Here is a 17,172-nt window from a genome sequence, read left to right as displayed (position 1 = left end):
GATTATGTTGAAACAAGCTAGGTGTTGTTGTTTTGTTGTTGCTTTTAATTCAGCCATAAAAGAGAAACTGAAGGACTTGAGAAATGAGTTTTCTATTTGACGACTTACAGCCCTAAGTACAACATGGAAAAATCTCTCAGTTTTACTGCATGTTATCTAGTTCATTAGATAACCCCTTAAGTACTCCTGATGCCACAGCTGAGTCATCCTGACAGCAACAAAGACCAGGTTAATATTCATCCCCAATGGTGAAGATGCAAACGGTCTGGTGACTATTGACGTAGGTTGGAGTCTTTGGGAAAGAGAATACCCTCTGAATCAAAAATATTACCTATGGTTTTACAGCAATATTTTCTCCAATGATTAGTCGTTATATTTGATGCATCTTTTTCACTGTCTCCATCAAAATAAAACTAAGCAACAACAAAAAGTCTTTGTTAGTTCATTTACTAAAAAATTAAAAAGCTAGCAAAGAGGAATATATATGTATATACACATATATATATATGTGTATTTATATATACACATATATATATAACACCCAAGGTTTCTTTTTCCTTTCTCTTTTTCGTTTATAACAAATGTAATTGTGAGAGAGAAAAAGCTGTGGAGACATGCTCAGAGACAAAAATGGCAGAAGATAGATGAAATTTAAACTCTTTTCTCCACCTCTCTTGCTTATTATACAGAATGTCCCTTAACTCTCTTGAGATCATATGCAACATAAACTGTTTTGTCCAAGAGGGATGAAAAGGAGAATAGTTTAACAATCAAGGCCGTTCAAGAACGGCCTTCTGAAGCCTGTATGTTGACCACAGGTATTTTGTGCGTGTGTATAGTATTGTGTATATGCATTTCTTGTTATCTGTAGGTAACATATAACTTATAACATATTAGAAAACACATTATGACATATATGCAGAACTTTCTGTAATAACGTGATTTTTGTAAGCCTGTGGACAGAATTACTTGACTATGACTCATATTTTAGGAGGATATATGATTTTGCAAAAGTTGCTTTGGCTGATATGTGGCTGCTAAAACTTCTTTCCAGGTTGTTATCATCATTCCTGAATTGCAAAGTGTTGTTAGACTCATATTTCTACTATTGTAGGGGCAGGTCAGCCTGGTTTTCATTTTTATATTATTGCTCTTACTTTTCTAAGTGATATTACAGACTGTAGAAATGTCTGTAGCTGTAGGCCAGTCTGTCTATTGTCTGGAGTCTAGACAGGCTATAGAAAGATCTCTGGGCCACATAATAGACCAAACAATTTGTAGGGTTGCTTATCCTCACAAATTCACTACCCGGAAAAAAACGGATATACTATTTTATTGAGAGTAGGTAATATTATATAATCTTCTAGTTCTTCCGTGAATGACCAAAAAATCAGGGTAGGCTTATACATTTAACAGTTCTTTCTGTATGGTTTAGTCACAAACAAAGCCACCTAGAGCTCAGAAAAACTCAGACTTAACAAGATAATGTTGTCTTAACTATAGTTTTTTCCTAAGTACTTTTGTAAGGTATTTACCAATTTAGCTCATATTTATTTCTGGGGAATGATAAAGGGGAGAGTCCTTTCCTCTTTGCTCATCTCTACCCTATTTTAAATCTCTCAAGGCCAACTCTGTATAGAGTCTCCATGTACTGAAAGGGAAGCAGAACTTAGCTGAAGCCCACTTCTGAGGGATGGTAGCTCACTTCATGGACAAGTGCCGCCATTATTGTAATTATTGCTGTCTCGTTCACCAGCCTAGAACTGACAGAGCAGAGCTGTACTTACAAGAGAAAGGTACCCTCTAAACAGTGCCTCCCCAGCCTTCCAAATCACCTAAACTGCAGAAAGCCAGTCAGAGTGCCTTCACAGCAAGCTGGCCCCATTTAGAATTTGAGGTCAAATCAAGGCTGGTGCATGGCTGACGAGAGGAAGGGGTATGAGCAGGAAGTGATTTAAAAAGGAGAAAATATAGAGGAAGAGAAAAAAGATGGCATTGAGGATCAAATTGCCAGTAGACTGTGCTACCATTATCTGTATTCAGAATTGGTCCTCTGGTCCCCATTAACACTGAACCCCTCACCGAGGTCATGCTGGCCTTTGGACAGAAAATGTTGCTTTATGGAACCCTCTAGGAAAGAAGATGAAACGGTTTTAAATAAGCCTTATAATACAATCTGGACAAGAAAGTAAATGGTGGTTTTTAGAGTATACTTTGTTGATCCATTTTCTTTGAGACCTCAGTACATTGAATAGGTTTCTGTCTGCGGGAAGACACCTCACATTCATTTGTCCCTGGCTTGTTTGAGGAAGAAGGAGGGGCAGCAGGCTCTTCCTCACCAGGGTCCTATTCCAGGAATGAGACTGGCTTCATGGTTGCATCACCTGGGCAATCTCACAGACCCTGTGCATAGAGGTGTCCTGAGCTTGCTTTATTGCTTAGCTGTCACTGTCTTGCAACTGCTAAGAAATTTTTCAACAAGGCACCCCACATTTTTATTTTGCACTGGACCCTGCAAAATTATGTAGCCAATCTTGCCACAAGAGTTTTGCTCTTAATCCCACTCATGACGTGAATCGGAAATGAAAAGTTATGGCCTTGACCTAGACCATTAGGGAAAAGGAGAAATCTTTAGAAATGTGGTCATTATATGTAGTACAGGCTGTGTGATCTTATTATTATCATCTGTGTCTTAAGATTATCTAAAAATGTTGAATGTGTGGGGCACCTGGGTGGCTCAGTCGATTAAGCACCAAACTCTTGATTTCAGCTCAGCTCATGATCTCAGGGTCGTGAGATCAAGCCCCGTGTCAGGCTCCATGCTTTAAGATTCTCTCTCCCTCTCCTTCTGTGCCCCTCACCACCTCCCTCTCTAAAAGAGAGGAAAGAAGGAAGGAAGGATGAAAGGAAGGAAGACAGGCAAAATATGTTGAATGGGAATAGCAATGGCTGTAGATTACAAACATCATGAGGCCATACAAATGGAGCTGAAGCAATACTGGATATTCTCATTCACCTTCCCACACCCTTGTTTCCATCATATTGTAAGTTCAACGGAAGGTATAATAGAGTTTTAGGGAAGATATCTAGGATGCCTACTACAGGTGGAGTGGAGACAGATAGCCTCTCTCTGTCATTCCATTGTCACACCATCATCAGGAACTCCCTCTGTGACTACCAGTAGAGATGTCCCCATTCAGGTCCAAGTAGACGTGCTTCCTGGGAGACCTGGCACGCAACCCGGAGAGCACTGCAGGGAGGGACTCTGGTGTCAGCGGTCGTGAAGAGTCATCTGTCTCATCTCCTAACCCAGCTGAGGCTGCAGCTGCTGCAGGGAGTCCCAGCAGTGTCCCCAGGATCATGCCCTCCTCTATTAGGTACAATTATCCTCCATGACTTCTACGATGATGGCAGAGAGCAGTGGCCTGAATCCAGATTTACTGATGCAATTTATTATGAACTTCTGAAGGGGTAAACAGAGGATTGTGTACGAGCTCACTGAAATCACTAGATTGAGTATGTCCATCCCCCACCCCATTTTCCTTTTTGTTGCATTTAAATGGCAAAGGCGTGAGTAATGTCTTGGACCTATAACTAATGAGGTAAAATATAAAACAGCAATGTTTTCAGGTAGGCCACATGATGCTTTGTTGATATAGCACACATTTTTGGTTGTTTGATTTCAGCATCGTATCTGGAAAATATACTGTACACATTTATTTTCACAGATAGGGGTCTATTTTCTTTGCGAAGCAGGTGCTTAACTCCCATTAGCATAAATGGAAGTTATGTGAATTCAGTGAAAGACAGAGAAGACCCCTTTTTTATTTGGCTATGATTTTTATGCTATTTGTACATCCTGAAAGTTATTTAAATAGGCAGTGGTTGCATGTACCATTTAAATTTTCTAAGATCTACAGTTGAAGATGAGCGTAGCTCTTGAATAAATTTTAGGATCTTTCTCTTCAAACTGCAGGATGCAGTCTGTTTGTTGTGGGGCTCTATGATCCCATTCAATTAATTGAAACATGGATAACAAGTCATGAGTTAACTAAAAATATAACCCCAAAACGTTGAGTGTATGCTGCTTCAGAATATACTCGTTGAGAGCTGTTAATCATTGTTGGATTTTTTTTAATGATGTGTGAACACGCATATTCTAAGGAATTAAAAATAAGAATTACTCACCACCATGGCTCCTTTACTGAATAGCAAGCTTTTCTATATATACATGGAGCTGATTTTAATAGCACATGGGCCAGTGAGTATAGAATTATTCACGTGTCCTGATGATTGATAGTCAGCCTATCTACCTGTCTTGCAGATGTGTTTTATAGAAAGCCCGTTGCTATTGTTAATGCTTCAGTGCTGTCACACAGATGGGCTGTCATAAATATCCCCTAACAACTATGTTTGCTGCTTATCTGAATTAGTTAGAATGCTGTTTGCAGCTCCAGTTTTGAAAGAAGCAGTTTATCCTCCACCTCCTGTTATTTCTTTTTCCATTAACCTCTTCCAGGGAAGATTTTGTTTTCAGTTGTGATAAATACACATAAGTTTCAAATCCCTGATTATATTTCCACAGTAGTCAAATGATAAAATTCCAAAGTCGTTTTCAGTTTACAGCTGAACTTGAAAAATAAAATGGCAACTTAAAAACTAATTTGGGAGATGAATAAATCTCAGTGCCCTCAGCTTTATTGGTTTGGTATCCCACTCACTAATTGCCTAAGAAAACATGCATTCATCTTTACATTTTAACCCTGAACTGCAGCGGCATTTCAAATCACTTGTTTCATATGGCTCTATGGGGGCTGAAAGAATAGCAGTCATTTTATTACAGATTTCAAGAAGTAGAGTAAGTTTGACGTTCGTTAATACCATCAAAAGGGTCTTGAAAAGTTCTTGGAAAGGAAAAATGCAGGTGAATGTGAAAGATCAAACGGACCTGCTAAAAAGGTAAAGCGTGATGTAAAGGTTTGCCTGAGTGTATTTTAGAACTGAAGGGAAAAACTAGGATGACAGTTTATTTGGGATCCCAGTGGGAAAAACGGCCTATGGCGATAGACTTTGGAACTGTGGTCCAGGTGTAATGGGTGAGGATTATTCAAAAGCGCCTCCCACAGTTTTCTCAGCCCGCTAGCATTCGGACAGAAGGAAGCGATTCCATGAGCCATCTCTCTTGCACTTTAAAGAGCGGTCAAATATAGAGGAATCTGATAAACTGGAAGTGCTGGGAGTTCAAAAGAATTTGAGTGACACAAAATAAATACAATACGTTTCTGGTTTTAAGGTGGATTACACTTAAGCAGTAATTGTTAGCTTTGTGGAACTACTTCGTGTTTGCCAGCAGGACGGGCCTACATCAGTCTTCCCCAAGAAGTTGGTGCCCTGAATATAAATAATCCCCCCTCCATGGGGAGGGGGTGTGCAGAACACAGAATATTAAGTTAAACTGAGATTTGGGGGTTAATTCAAGTGAGAGTCCCTTAATGAAAACAAACTGGATTTGAAATCCGTTCACTTAATTATTGTGCTTTAGGAAGCCATCAGCCCCTGCTGATGACGAACCCGATAGCATGGCTCAGCTGTGGCAGCTTCCAGAAGGAGAGGGGAGCTGGGCTCAGCTTCCCCAGGTCCACTTATAATCACCCCAACACTTGTGTTTCTCATTAAGTGAGTGTGGCCACAAGTTGCTCGATTCTTGAAGGTCTTTGCAAGTCCTGGCTTTACTCTTCAATGGATAAACATTATTATTTTCTTTAGCTGATGCCAAACACTTCCTGGAAAAGAAAAGACTTTGGCATAAATTATTCTGTGGTGCCAAACATCCAGATAAAAACTGCAAATCCAAATACTTAGTTCTGTCTATAATATCGAGATATTTGATGACACAGAAACAAACCATTGGGATTTTCAATGGGACTTTTCAGTTTTTACCTGAATTTCTATTGGCATAGCCACAACACTATGCAGTCAAGTCAAAAAGCAGAAAGGCATATTTGTATGAGCAGATTTGGGGTGCTAATAAATATAATTACCTAAAATAAGCTACTTTGAAGTAATATATTAGTTCGTTTCCATGTCATAATAAATTACATGTATTTGAAATAAAATAATTTGGTTAAAATGTATGATTGTAATTTTAGTATTAACTTGATTTCTTCTAGGAAAAGTGCTTAATTTAAAAAAGAAAAAGAAAAAGCACTATTAATTCCAATTAATGTTATAATTACTCATCTTATAGTGAATGTAGTAGCAGTGGCTTTCATTTTGGTAATTATATATGTAAAAGACCATAATTAAACTAATTATTATATAAATAGTGTGCTTATTCAGGTACATTAGCTTATAAAAATGAATTTATAGGATTAATATCTTTTCAAGCCACTTTTTTTTCTGGATTGATAAGAAAATACTTCTGACTTTTATGTATTATGGAGAAGTTGATTCAGTGAAAAGAAAACCCTAATATCTAATTTTATAAAAACCAAATTAATGTGTGCATAGTAATTTGCAATATTCAGTGAAATTCATATATTCCCATTTTGGTGATAAATGGTCTAATGAATATAAACCTTCTGAAACAAGTACCAGTTTGTATAATTAATCATCTTTATGATTCTTCTGTGATTTCAAACTGTCATCTTCAATAGCAGTTTGGATTTTGAAGCAGTCATTAATTATAGTGTTAAATTTTTTTTTTATGGCTGACAAAATTGTGTTTAGTTTTAGAATTTCAAAACTGCTAAATTTTATCTTGAAAAATTACTGCTTAGAACAGTAGCCTCAAATCACAGCTTAGACCAGCCGAGCATGAAGCTGCTCCAATCATCTGTGAGGCTGGATTAACACTGGCCTGTATGGAAATGGAGAGTTGTTTGTTTCTCACAGGAGTATATGTGCTACTATTGGTATATCTAAAAAATGGTATGAAATCAAGTATCTGCTTATGCACGTTTATGCGTAAATATTTATATGCTATATAGGTTGGACTTGCAAAGTGAGGAAGTGAATGAATCGTTCTGTTCTAATTTCAAAGAAGGTTTGCATGAATTTCTGAGGATGTCAGCTATCAGAACATCTACATTTTAAAACATGAATTATTTATCATTTAGGAACTATCAAGGCTTAACATTGTTGAATAAATTTTGCACTCTTACTTTTTAGGATGGCAGATAAAACTGATCAGTGGTCTGTTCCCTAAGGTCTTTCTCCTTGTGGCCACACAAGAGTTTCTCAACATTTAGATGAGATATTTTATTTTTATTTATCTTAGCATAAAGGACCCATAGGTAAAAAGCGAACATCTTCTAGTAGCCTAAAAACCAGCCACCCTTTTAATTTAGGAAAAATTTTTTAATTTTTATGTATTAGTTTGGTAGACTTCCTTAGGTTAATCACATTCCTCCGTAGGGGTTTTCTAATGTTTAGAGTGCCACGTCCACAGAAACATATGCAAAGCAGATACTTACCAGTTGTCTATTTGAACAGGCTAACCTGGCCCAGCACAGTGCCTGGCACAGAACAGGCGCTTCATCAGTATTTGGGTGAATCAATGTCTCAGGTGTGAAAGTTGAGGTTAAAGGAAAGCTTAATCGTATGAAGCACCCCGAATGCAGCCTCCAGGTTGACTCTAGATTGATGGACAGGAAAAATAATCCATTTAACTATATTTGCTGCACAGAGAAGGATATATAGAAAATATATCTGGAAAAGAGGGCTCGTGCTTCTTCCCCGCTCCCTATCCCAAGCCCGCGCCCCTCCCGTGCTTTTAAAAGTGAGCAATTGGCCACTAGTGTAATGAAAGCCTAACAGTTGATTCAAATAGTTGTCAAACCACTGGAAAAATGCTTCCTTTTCATTGTGCTTTTTTTGGACACTATAGCTATGGTAAATCATGAACTACATTATAAAAATACCTCTTTTATGCCCAAACATTCAGTAGGAGGGAATGACATTTCTTTTATTACCTTGGTAAATGTTTTTAAGGTGTTTAGCAATAAGCTTTCTTTTTGTCAAAACTGCTTAGATGCAGTGGTTGCTAGGAATTTACTAGAAAACCTATGGTTAATAATATCAGGAAGGAAAGGGATATATGTTTAGTCAGCTAATATGACAGAGCAGCTTGAGTAGCACATGCTTTGTTGTTTCCCTGTCATTTTCTTGATCTTTTCTGTTATGGAAAAAGAGTGGTAATTGAAGTTTACAAAGTTTATTTTCCATTATTGCCCATCAGCCAATGTTTTTAGCACTTTTTCCATTTTTTGGGCAGAGGAAAAGATTGTTCCAAATAATAGGAAAAAAAATAATGCTTAAGAGAGTTCTCAAGAAAAAAAGGATGATGAGATTTTAATACAAATGTGAGCAAGGTCATCGGTAGGCCTTAGTAAATTAACTCTTTCTTCTTCAGCTGTGATTCTTTTTTCCCTCTGCAGGTAAGAACTCCAGCATTTCATCGAGCTTCCTATAATGCTAAATTTTTAACATGAAGTACATTAAAAAAAATAGTAATTATAAATTATTTCCTTCGATGGTTGCTGGCATATTGAAATTGATATAGACCCATATTTATTACTGTTTACTTTTGACTTTATGTCCTACCTTTATATCTTTCCTTAATTGGGTGGTAATGGCTTTTTTTTTAAAAGTGGTGTTCTCACAAACATTCTATAAAAGTCAACCACTCATTTAAAGATACCAGGAAGGGCAGCCCTGGTGGCTCAGCGGTTTAGCGCTGCCTGCAGCCCAGGGTGCGATCCTGGAGACCCGGGATCGAGTCCCACATCAGGCTCCCTGCATGGGGCCTGCTTCTCCCTCTGCCTGTGTCTCTGCTTCTCTCTCTCCTCTCTGTGTATTCTCATGAATAAATAAATAAAATTAAAAAAAAAAATAAAGATACCAGGAAGAGAACTTTGGAAGAGCAATCTCAAGCTTCTCTGGTAGATGAGGGGTCCCTTAGATAGGATTTTTATGATAAAATAGGTTTTCTTTCTTTCTTAACCAAAAGTAGATCTCGTCAGACTACTGTAGGTTTGCATCCTGCTAAGTTTCACAGAAATGTTAACCTACTGACTGGGAATAGCAGATGCTGCCGAATGGAGACTGATGGAACCTCCAGCCTCTGGCCTTCCCTCAAAGGACTGTACATGCGGAGGTACCACACAGCGTATCTTCTGTGGTAGAACCAGCGTGTTTACCCGCTCTGTATCCTGCACTCTGGCTTGGGATTTGGGTCCGTGGTTTCATCCATTGTTACCAGTGATGCTAGACGCCCCCACGAGTTAAATACAGTGGAGCTTGTATTTATGTGAAGCGAGTACGCTTGCTCGTTCCAGCGGCTGTTTCATTGCTTATTACCTCCCACTTTGCTTCCATCTGTGTGTGTGGCGGAGGGAATTGTCCTAAGAAATCTCGGCTTCCTCTGAACACAAACGTGTATTTGTACACCAGTAAGTCCACAATCTCCTGAATTGGGGTGCCATTAATAATTGCACTTTTAAAAAACCTTTTAGGGCTTAGAAGAGGTTTAGCAGTCGTTCTGTGGAAACCCACATTCGCTTCCACGGTTTCTGTAAATGCATTAAAACAACAACAACAAAATCAATGCGTATTAAAGTGAAAAGGTAATTTGTAAGATATCTTTCTAACAGAAAACTTTAATTTTTAGGTTAATACAGGAGGTAGACTGTCGTGTATGTGTTCAGAATCAATGGTTAACATAATTGTCCCAGACTTTTTTTTTAATGACTCCATTTAATTAAAAGATTACAGAGATGCTGATGAGCCACACATCCATGGAATACTTATCCTGAAACTTGGAGTCCTATTCATTTTAATTTGTTTGGCATGCTTAATGTATCTGAGAAACCAAACTGAAATCACGGAATAGTTTTTTGTGTTAATCGTCCAAGATTTTTTTTTTTTTAATTAACCTACTTTTATATAAGCAATGTCTGAGACAGATATTTTTACCATAAAAAATTCAACATCGGGCTGGTAGGAGTTACTGCAGATAAGGCAGCTTTTTAAAATCAGCTGCTAGGTACTATAAACCCTTTAAAATTACTAACAAATGAGGGAGGCTTGACTGTGGACTGTTCAAAATTGTTAGCCATGTGCTTATAAAAAGGGACACATGAATGATATTTGTGTATTTAACCCTGGTTATAAAAAGTCATTTGATTTTTATAACAGCATGTTCAGCGGTTACAAAGCCTTAGGACTTGAGCTAAAAATGTAAAATCCCACGGTAGAAAGTACCCTAACAAGGAAATAGCGAGGGAAAGCTGTACTGGCCTTATCTGAAAAATAAAAAATATGCACATATATGTAGATATATCTGTATTTATAAAGAATAATTATACTTTACATTTGATTTTTTAAAATGAGCAATAAAAAGTACTGGGAGCTCATTTTTCTTGTGTTCTGAAAAAACCCTTTCCCATACCCAGCTCATGAAATTTACCTCATATTAAAAGTATGGCTATTTAGGAAATTATTTGTGTGGGTTTTCAAGAAATCAAATGTAATAAAAATGAGGAGTATTTCTTTAAAAATGAAGCTCTCTACAGGTGAAAGGAAGAAAATGGAAGAAAGAAAAGGAATGAAGCAAAAAATAACTAAAAAAATGGAGTCGAAGGGAATAAGCATTAAGGAAAAATAAGAAGATACATCATTTCTGCAGGGTTTATAATGTGCCAAGCACTGTGCTAAGCCCACTATATTTGGTGGGGGTGGTGAGGTCCTATTTAAGATTCACAAGAGTCCTAGGAGATGGGTCTCAAAATTCCTTTCTCACAAATGATCAGAGACATTAAAACATAAATTTCATAAGGGGACACAGCAAATTAAGTGGCAGAGCAGGGAAAGAAACTGTGATCTGGCTGATACTGGAGGTGGAAAAAGTGAACGCTGCTCCGGTCTCAAAATTTAGTTCTTCTGCAATCTCTACCTCCCTTTAAGTGCAGGAGAAGCCCAGGCCAGACACCCAGTGGTCAGGCCAGTTAGTTGGGGGATGGGCTGGGACAGGATCCAGAGGCACCCTCCCTCCATTGCACTGAGGCCGACGGGAGGGGGCAGGCCCATAGGGCCTCAGAAGTAGGAAGGAGGGGACTAACGTGATCAATTCTCATAAAATCTCCACAACTTGTACACTTTCGCTTTTTATTTTTGACCTTTTATCTTCTAAGAATCTTAGAAGATTTAAATGCAGCCTTTGGATTCTTTTAGCAGGTTGTTCAAAACACATTACCTGCCTGCCACTCTGCTGGCATCTCAGAAAGTGCCGAGGCTCCCGATTGCCCCGCACCAACGTGTGAAAGTTATGTGATCTTTAGCAAATCATTTAGCTCCCCTATTCCCTACCCGTCCAAAGAGGTCTGTGCCTTGTTCCTTAATGTCCTCACATAGTAAATATCAGAATTAATTTTCTAAGAAAATAAAAACAAAAACCACAACAACGCTGTGGGATTGATAAATATGCCACTTCTAGATATCATGATTAGGAACATGTTGAATCTGGTTGACACTTTAAAGAAAACGCATGACTATTCCACGATGAACTCCTAGTATTTTCTTCACTTAGATTACCTTTCTCATCCTCTTCACATCCCTGTTGATAAATGGGTCAGATACCATCATCCCCATTTTACAATTGAGGCAATGAGAGGTTAAGTGCTGACCGTTGCCAGTAACCAAGATGAGAACGGGACTTAAACTTCCCGTCCAAACCTGAGGTTCATTTTACCTCCTCCTTGGGGCCAAATTGCTACCTCAGAAACTATCTTTGTCTTTAGTTCCCTCGGCCGTAAAAACAGGGTCATATCATAACAGGCCGTCACTCTTAGGACTAAGATTTTAGTATCTCAGGAATCAGAGCCCTGAGTGCTTGTGCCATGAAAATGCTTTGTACACTGCAAATAATTAGAACTTTTCTAATGGGGGGTGAGCTGGCTGGTTGGTGCACCCTGTATATGAAGCAGTGGGAAAATCTGAATCTTCCCTGACCTAGGATGTCGACTTTGGCAGAGGTATCTGAAGGCAGAAAATGTTTCCATATCCACGCTGATTCAGTACAATACTGGACAATTTTTAAAGTCCTTCTTTATGGTATTCCCTTGCTATAACTATGGGCTATTTCCTTCACCGTGCGTCTTATTATTACTATTATTATTTTTGGTAATCAATTGAAATTACTCATCACGATTAAAAATTTGTGTTTTTCCTGTCATGAAATGGAAATTGTTTGAAAATTATCCTGAACTGTTTTGCTCTGAATCTAGCCTTTAATGCCTTGATAGAAATGTAAAGAGATACTGAAGCCATGTCATTAACATGCCATTTGCTTCCCTGCTACTTGCTTGACTCACAACCTGTACTGGGAGGTGTTGCAGTTGTCACTGTAAGAAGATACATTTTAGGCTTTTCATTTTTTGAACGTCGCACCTATGCCAGTATTCACACATTCTGACTTAAGAAAACATGATCATTTGAGCCTGTTTTTCATGGTCATCATATGCCAAAATTATTCACTGCTGTATCTTTAATCCCTAGCATAGTGCAGGCTATAGTTGGTACTCTGTGCCAACTGAATACATTTGTGTGCTAGTTAGAGGAACATGAGAGCAGTCTTAGAGAATTTTCCTACTTAATGATTAAAATATTATTGGAGAAAGTCTCAGATGAATTTATGCTCATGAGCCTCCTTTCCAGCCATGGCTAATCAGATAGAACCAGATGAGAAGAGTCAGGAGTGCCAAGGATACGGAGGATACGGAGGATACGGAGGACACTTCTGTCCACACGGAAGCTGTTTACAGCCACAAATGTAAAATGAAAGGAGTGCTTTTTTGTTTGTTGGGACGTCTGTTTGATCTTACCTACAAGTAATTCAAATGCCAAAAATTATTACTTTGGGTGGGGAAACCGCCTGTGAATGCACATTCACACATTCAAGCTAAGAGTATACTTAAAGTGCTTCCTGATGGTGATACTTAATTCTAAAAATGCGGAAGTGTGCAGTTCACCTTCTAAATCTAACATTACAGCCAGCTTGCGTTATTTTTATAGCCAACCAAATGAGAAAGTGTAATAAGATGAGGTAGGCACATTTAAGTTTCTAGAAGCAATTGTGTTACCATTGTGTTCTACTCTGGAACATTTTTTTGTTGTGGTGGTTTTGTTTGTGGACCAAAGCAAACTAACATTTCTGTGAAGTGTATGGTATTCTAGAGAGAAAAATACTTGGTAGAATGTCTTTTTATTTTTTTTTAACTTCTAATATTTCCAACCTAAATGAAACTTGCACAGATCAAAAAGAGGACAAGATATGTTAGAATATTATGAACTCTTTTGTGAGGGCAAACCTGTATTATTATTATTATTATTTTTTGCAAACCTGTATTTTTAAGGACAGGTGTTGGCATTAACAAAATTCATTTTTGAATTTTGAAAAGTTAGATGTGCAACTTAAATGTCATTAAGTGATACTCAATTCTGTCTCCAACTGTATCTGGGCACATAGCCAAACCTTAATGTGTCCTAATCTTTATTAGTATCATTTCTTAACAGTCTTGCCATTACTACTGCATGCAACTATGCACAATGTATTTACCTGTTTTCTTGAGTATATAGTTTCTATAGGTTGCTATCAATAAAACATTTGGTATGGCATCATATTTCAGCAATAACACAGTGTTTAGGAGACAAACTCCTGGAGCAATACACTGTATCATATATTGTGTAGTGTATTATTAGGAAGGCCTGCTTTTTTCCAGGACTTCAAGTTATGTGAAATTATGAGGTGCGTTAGCGATAGCTTGATTCTCACCTCATATGAGAAAAAGTTATAATCATGTTATCACAGTTGGCTTTGTCTCTCCCTAGGCTTTAGTGTTGTGACTTTTTTTGGAAGGACTTGGTCAGGAGTTGGAGGAGAGAAAAGAAATTGTGGACCTATTCTTTCATATAAATATGATACCAATCCTTTGCCGCTTGTGCTTTTGTTAGCTCTTTTGAGAATTTATTTTGGAAGCCTCATTTTTCTGGTGCAGTATTTTCTAAAATTGAAGAGAAAAATGAAGAATGGTGGAACCTAGGAAAAGAGCTCAAAGTAGGGAAAATGGACTGAGCAAAGGGGTAACTGTCATTCAATGCTATTGTGAACTTCTGTCGTTGTCTAAGGAGAAATTTGGATTCATTTCAGTAACTAGGGAAGTAGTTAACCATTCAAAAACTCATTCATATGACCAAATGAGACTTCTTCTTGGTACTGCATTTCTCAAAATAAGTAAAGACCTTACTCCCACACCTGTATATCATTTCCAGAATTATATTATTGAAATGTTTAAAACTTAGGACCAGAACACTAATTGCAGGATATACATTGTCGACTGATGATGCCATCCTCCAAGAAGTTCTTAGACATTATCTGAGAATATCATTCCCTGTAATAAAAATTTAAACTCCTAATCATTTGGCTATATATAGTGGGTAATTTTTCAGCTCTAAAAGTGACCAAAAAGCTTAGCTTTATTTGCTTCCTCTCTATTTTCAAAAATGTATATTAAGATGAATGCTATTAATGTTTATGGACTAGGTGCAGCACAGGTACCTATAGATGGGTCACCCCATCTCATAGGGCAGTCCTCTTTATAGTCTAAATCAATTTTATTCTCTATAAAAGCCATTCAGACTTCTACTTGGTCCTGCTTCTCATCTTCAAATAATTCTCTTTTCCATTCCAAACACTTGCATGGTATCCTTAAGCAACTCATTTTTTGGATGCTATGAAAAGAAATTACTATCCTTTAAATGAACTAACAAAATCCATACACCCAATTTGTATCAGGTGGGATTAATTTTCTCCTCACTGAATCGTGCATAGAAAAAGATAATATTTGGGAAATTTTATAAACCCCTCTTTCTGGCAGATCAGTATAGCATACTGGTCAGGGATGCAGATCCTGGAGCTAGAGAACACTGGCATTGGTATTTGCTAGCTAATGCAGTCTTTCTAAGATGACTTAATATTTCTGTGCCTTGAAAATGGAAATACTAATATTACTCTACATAGGGTTGTTGTGAGGAAGGAGTTAATACATGTAAAGTACTTAGAACAAAACTCTTGGTAAGATCTTGCTGAAAAAGCCAAATTACTATTTCATAGTAAGATTTCTTTGTATGATACTTACCTGGCGGGGGAGACACCATGATCCTGCAGGTGGTTCTCCCGGGGCAAGGCTCGGCCATTGCACGCGGGCCGTGCTGACCTCTGCGATTTCCCCAAACGCGGGAAACTCGACTGCGCAATTTGTGGTAGTGGGGGCCTGTGCTCGCGCTCGCCCCCGGTTTAAAAAAAAAAAAAGATTTCTTTGTATGTGTGAACTGTACTTTTGCCCTGCGTATTAGTGCATTAGCCACACTTTTTAAAAAGGACCAATAGCATGGACTTAGAAAGGCAATACCATAGTTATTTCAAAATCTGAATCGATTATGCAATTTCTATTGCTGTGTTCACTTTAACTCTGTTTCTTTTCTTTTTTTTTTTTTTTAAGATTTTATTTATTTATTTGAGAGAGAGAATGAGGGAGGAAGGGCAGAGGGAGAAGATGACTCCTCCCTGAGCAGGGAGCTGGATGCAGGGCTCCATCCCAGGACCCTGAAATCATGACCTGAGCTGAAGGTCAGGTTGGCTCCTGTAATTGTATAGTTTACATAAGTTTTTTGAAGTTTTACAAATTTTATGAGTGATTTTTTCACCTGAGATCGACATTTCACCTCTTCAGTTTAAGAGAAACACTTCAGGGCCAATTCAGGGACGAAGATCTGGTTTCCTTTACATTCCAAGAGAAATGGCTGCTTCAGGAGGGGCAGGCATGTGGGCTTCTAGGCTTTCAGTCCTGTAAGATATTTTGTTCACCATTTTCCATTAATTTGCTTTGCAGCTTGCAGTTCCCCACAATGACGAATGGACCCGATTTGCCAGGACCCTTGTGGAGATTCGCGCTAACAGAGCTGATAGTGAGGAGGAAGGCACGGTTGAGTTATCTGCCTAGTAGAAAAGAAGCACCTCCTACCCCGCCCCCACCTTCACCTTCTAGAACTCAGCTCTGCACTCATGGATTCCACTTATATTCAGTGTCCGTTTAGTATCAGTGTTGCGTGACATTCGGGTGTCATATTGTGCCAGCTTTGCTCTGAATATTCCAAATGTATCCACCCCACTTTACACTGACCTGAAATTCACCAGAGCATTTCTATCTTTATATTTGTCTCAAAAATGGGGGGAGGGGTGTAGGCTTTACGGGTTTAGTTGTTGCCTTTTAACTACTTAGTAGCTGTATTTAATAGCTGGAAACCTCTGGTTAAATTTGTTCTTACATGCACTTCTGGCATAGTCCTATTAAATCCATATGAAGCCAGATATGATTAGGTGCAGATGTGGTGTGCTTCATGATATGGTACAGGGCCAAAGACTTGAGATGTGGTGTTTTACATGGTGACTCACATTATGAATGGATTTACTAGAAGAACATTGCTGCTCCTTATTTATTGTGGTGTGCTGCATGGAACATATTTATTTGAGAGCATTAAAATAAACGATCCTAGAGCATGTGCATAATGAGAGGACTGTATTGTCTCTCTGCTGCTGTTGAAGTTACATTAAGTTCCAAATAACAATTACAGTATGCCGGTTCCACTGAGGACAAGAAATCTTTAGAGGTTTGTTGCAGGGAACGGAATGAATTTTAATGCCTATTATTTCTAGGTACTTGAACAATATTTCAAATGTAGTTGACCATTGATACTTGTCATTCAAGCTAACACAGTCCCAACAAAAGTCTGTGGTTCCTGAATATGACACCAGTATTGCCAATAAAATGTTCCAAACAAGTTCTGCACCAGTGTGGATAAATCCTTTGCTTGGGGAAAGCCTGATTAGGATTTTGCTATGACAAGGGGACGGGGAAATACATTAAGGCCATGTTAAAGACTGATAATGAACTTACAGGCCGCCACCCTGGCTGATCTCAACCCAAGACTGTGATTTTATTTTTACAAGGGAATGTGTGTGGCTTTTTGGGAAGCTTTCCCTTATCTCCTTCACCAGAGCCACTTTTGCCCAAAGACGGTCTCAAATGTTGGAATAAGAAAAACAGGGTAAGGTGA

At 38.2% G+C, this 17,172-nt stretch overlaps 1 protein-coding gene and 1 non-coding gene across 11 annotated transcripts in view; both read left to right on the top strand.

Annotated features, from left to right (window-relative positions):
- Positions 1 to 16,896, top strand: part of DYNC1I1 (dynein cytoplasmic 1 intermediate chain 1) — a 438,502-nt gene extending 421,606 nt beyond the window's left edge. For all 10 annotated transcript variants that reach the window (XM_077856834.1, XM_077856843.1, XM_077856842.1 and 7 more), the window contains one exon: positions 15,948 to 16,896. In XM_077856834.1, the coding sequence (XP_077712960.1) occupies positions 15,948 to 16,058 (111 nt within the window). In that variant the 3' untranslated portion in view covers positions 16,059 to 16,896. The remainder of the gene's footprint in view (positions 1 to 15,947) is intronic.
- Positions 15,187 to 15,350, top strand: LOC144289279 (U1 spliceosomal RNA). The gene has a single exon (XR_013357254.1). It is a non-coding gene; the product is annotated as a U1 spliceosomal RNA (small nuclear RNA).
- Positions 16,897 to 17,172: the final 276 nt, after the last annotated feature.

The sequence above is a fragment of the Canis aureus genome, chromosome 18, assembly GCF_053574225.1.
Source record: "Canis aureus isolate CA01 chromosome 18, VMU_Caureus_v.1.0, whole genome shotgun sequence".
Classification (NCBI taxonomy): domain Eukaryota; kingdom Metazoa; phylum Chordata; class Mammalia; order Carnivora; family Canidae; genus Canis; species Canis aureus.
This window is presented reverse-complemented; position numbering and strand designations above follow the sequence as displayed.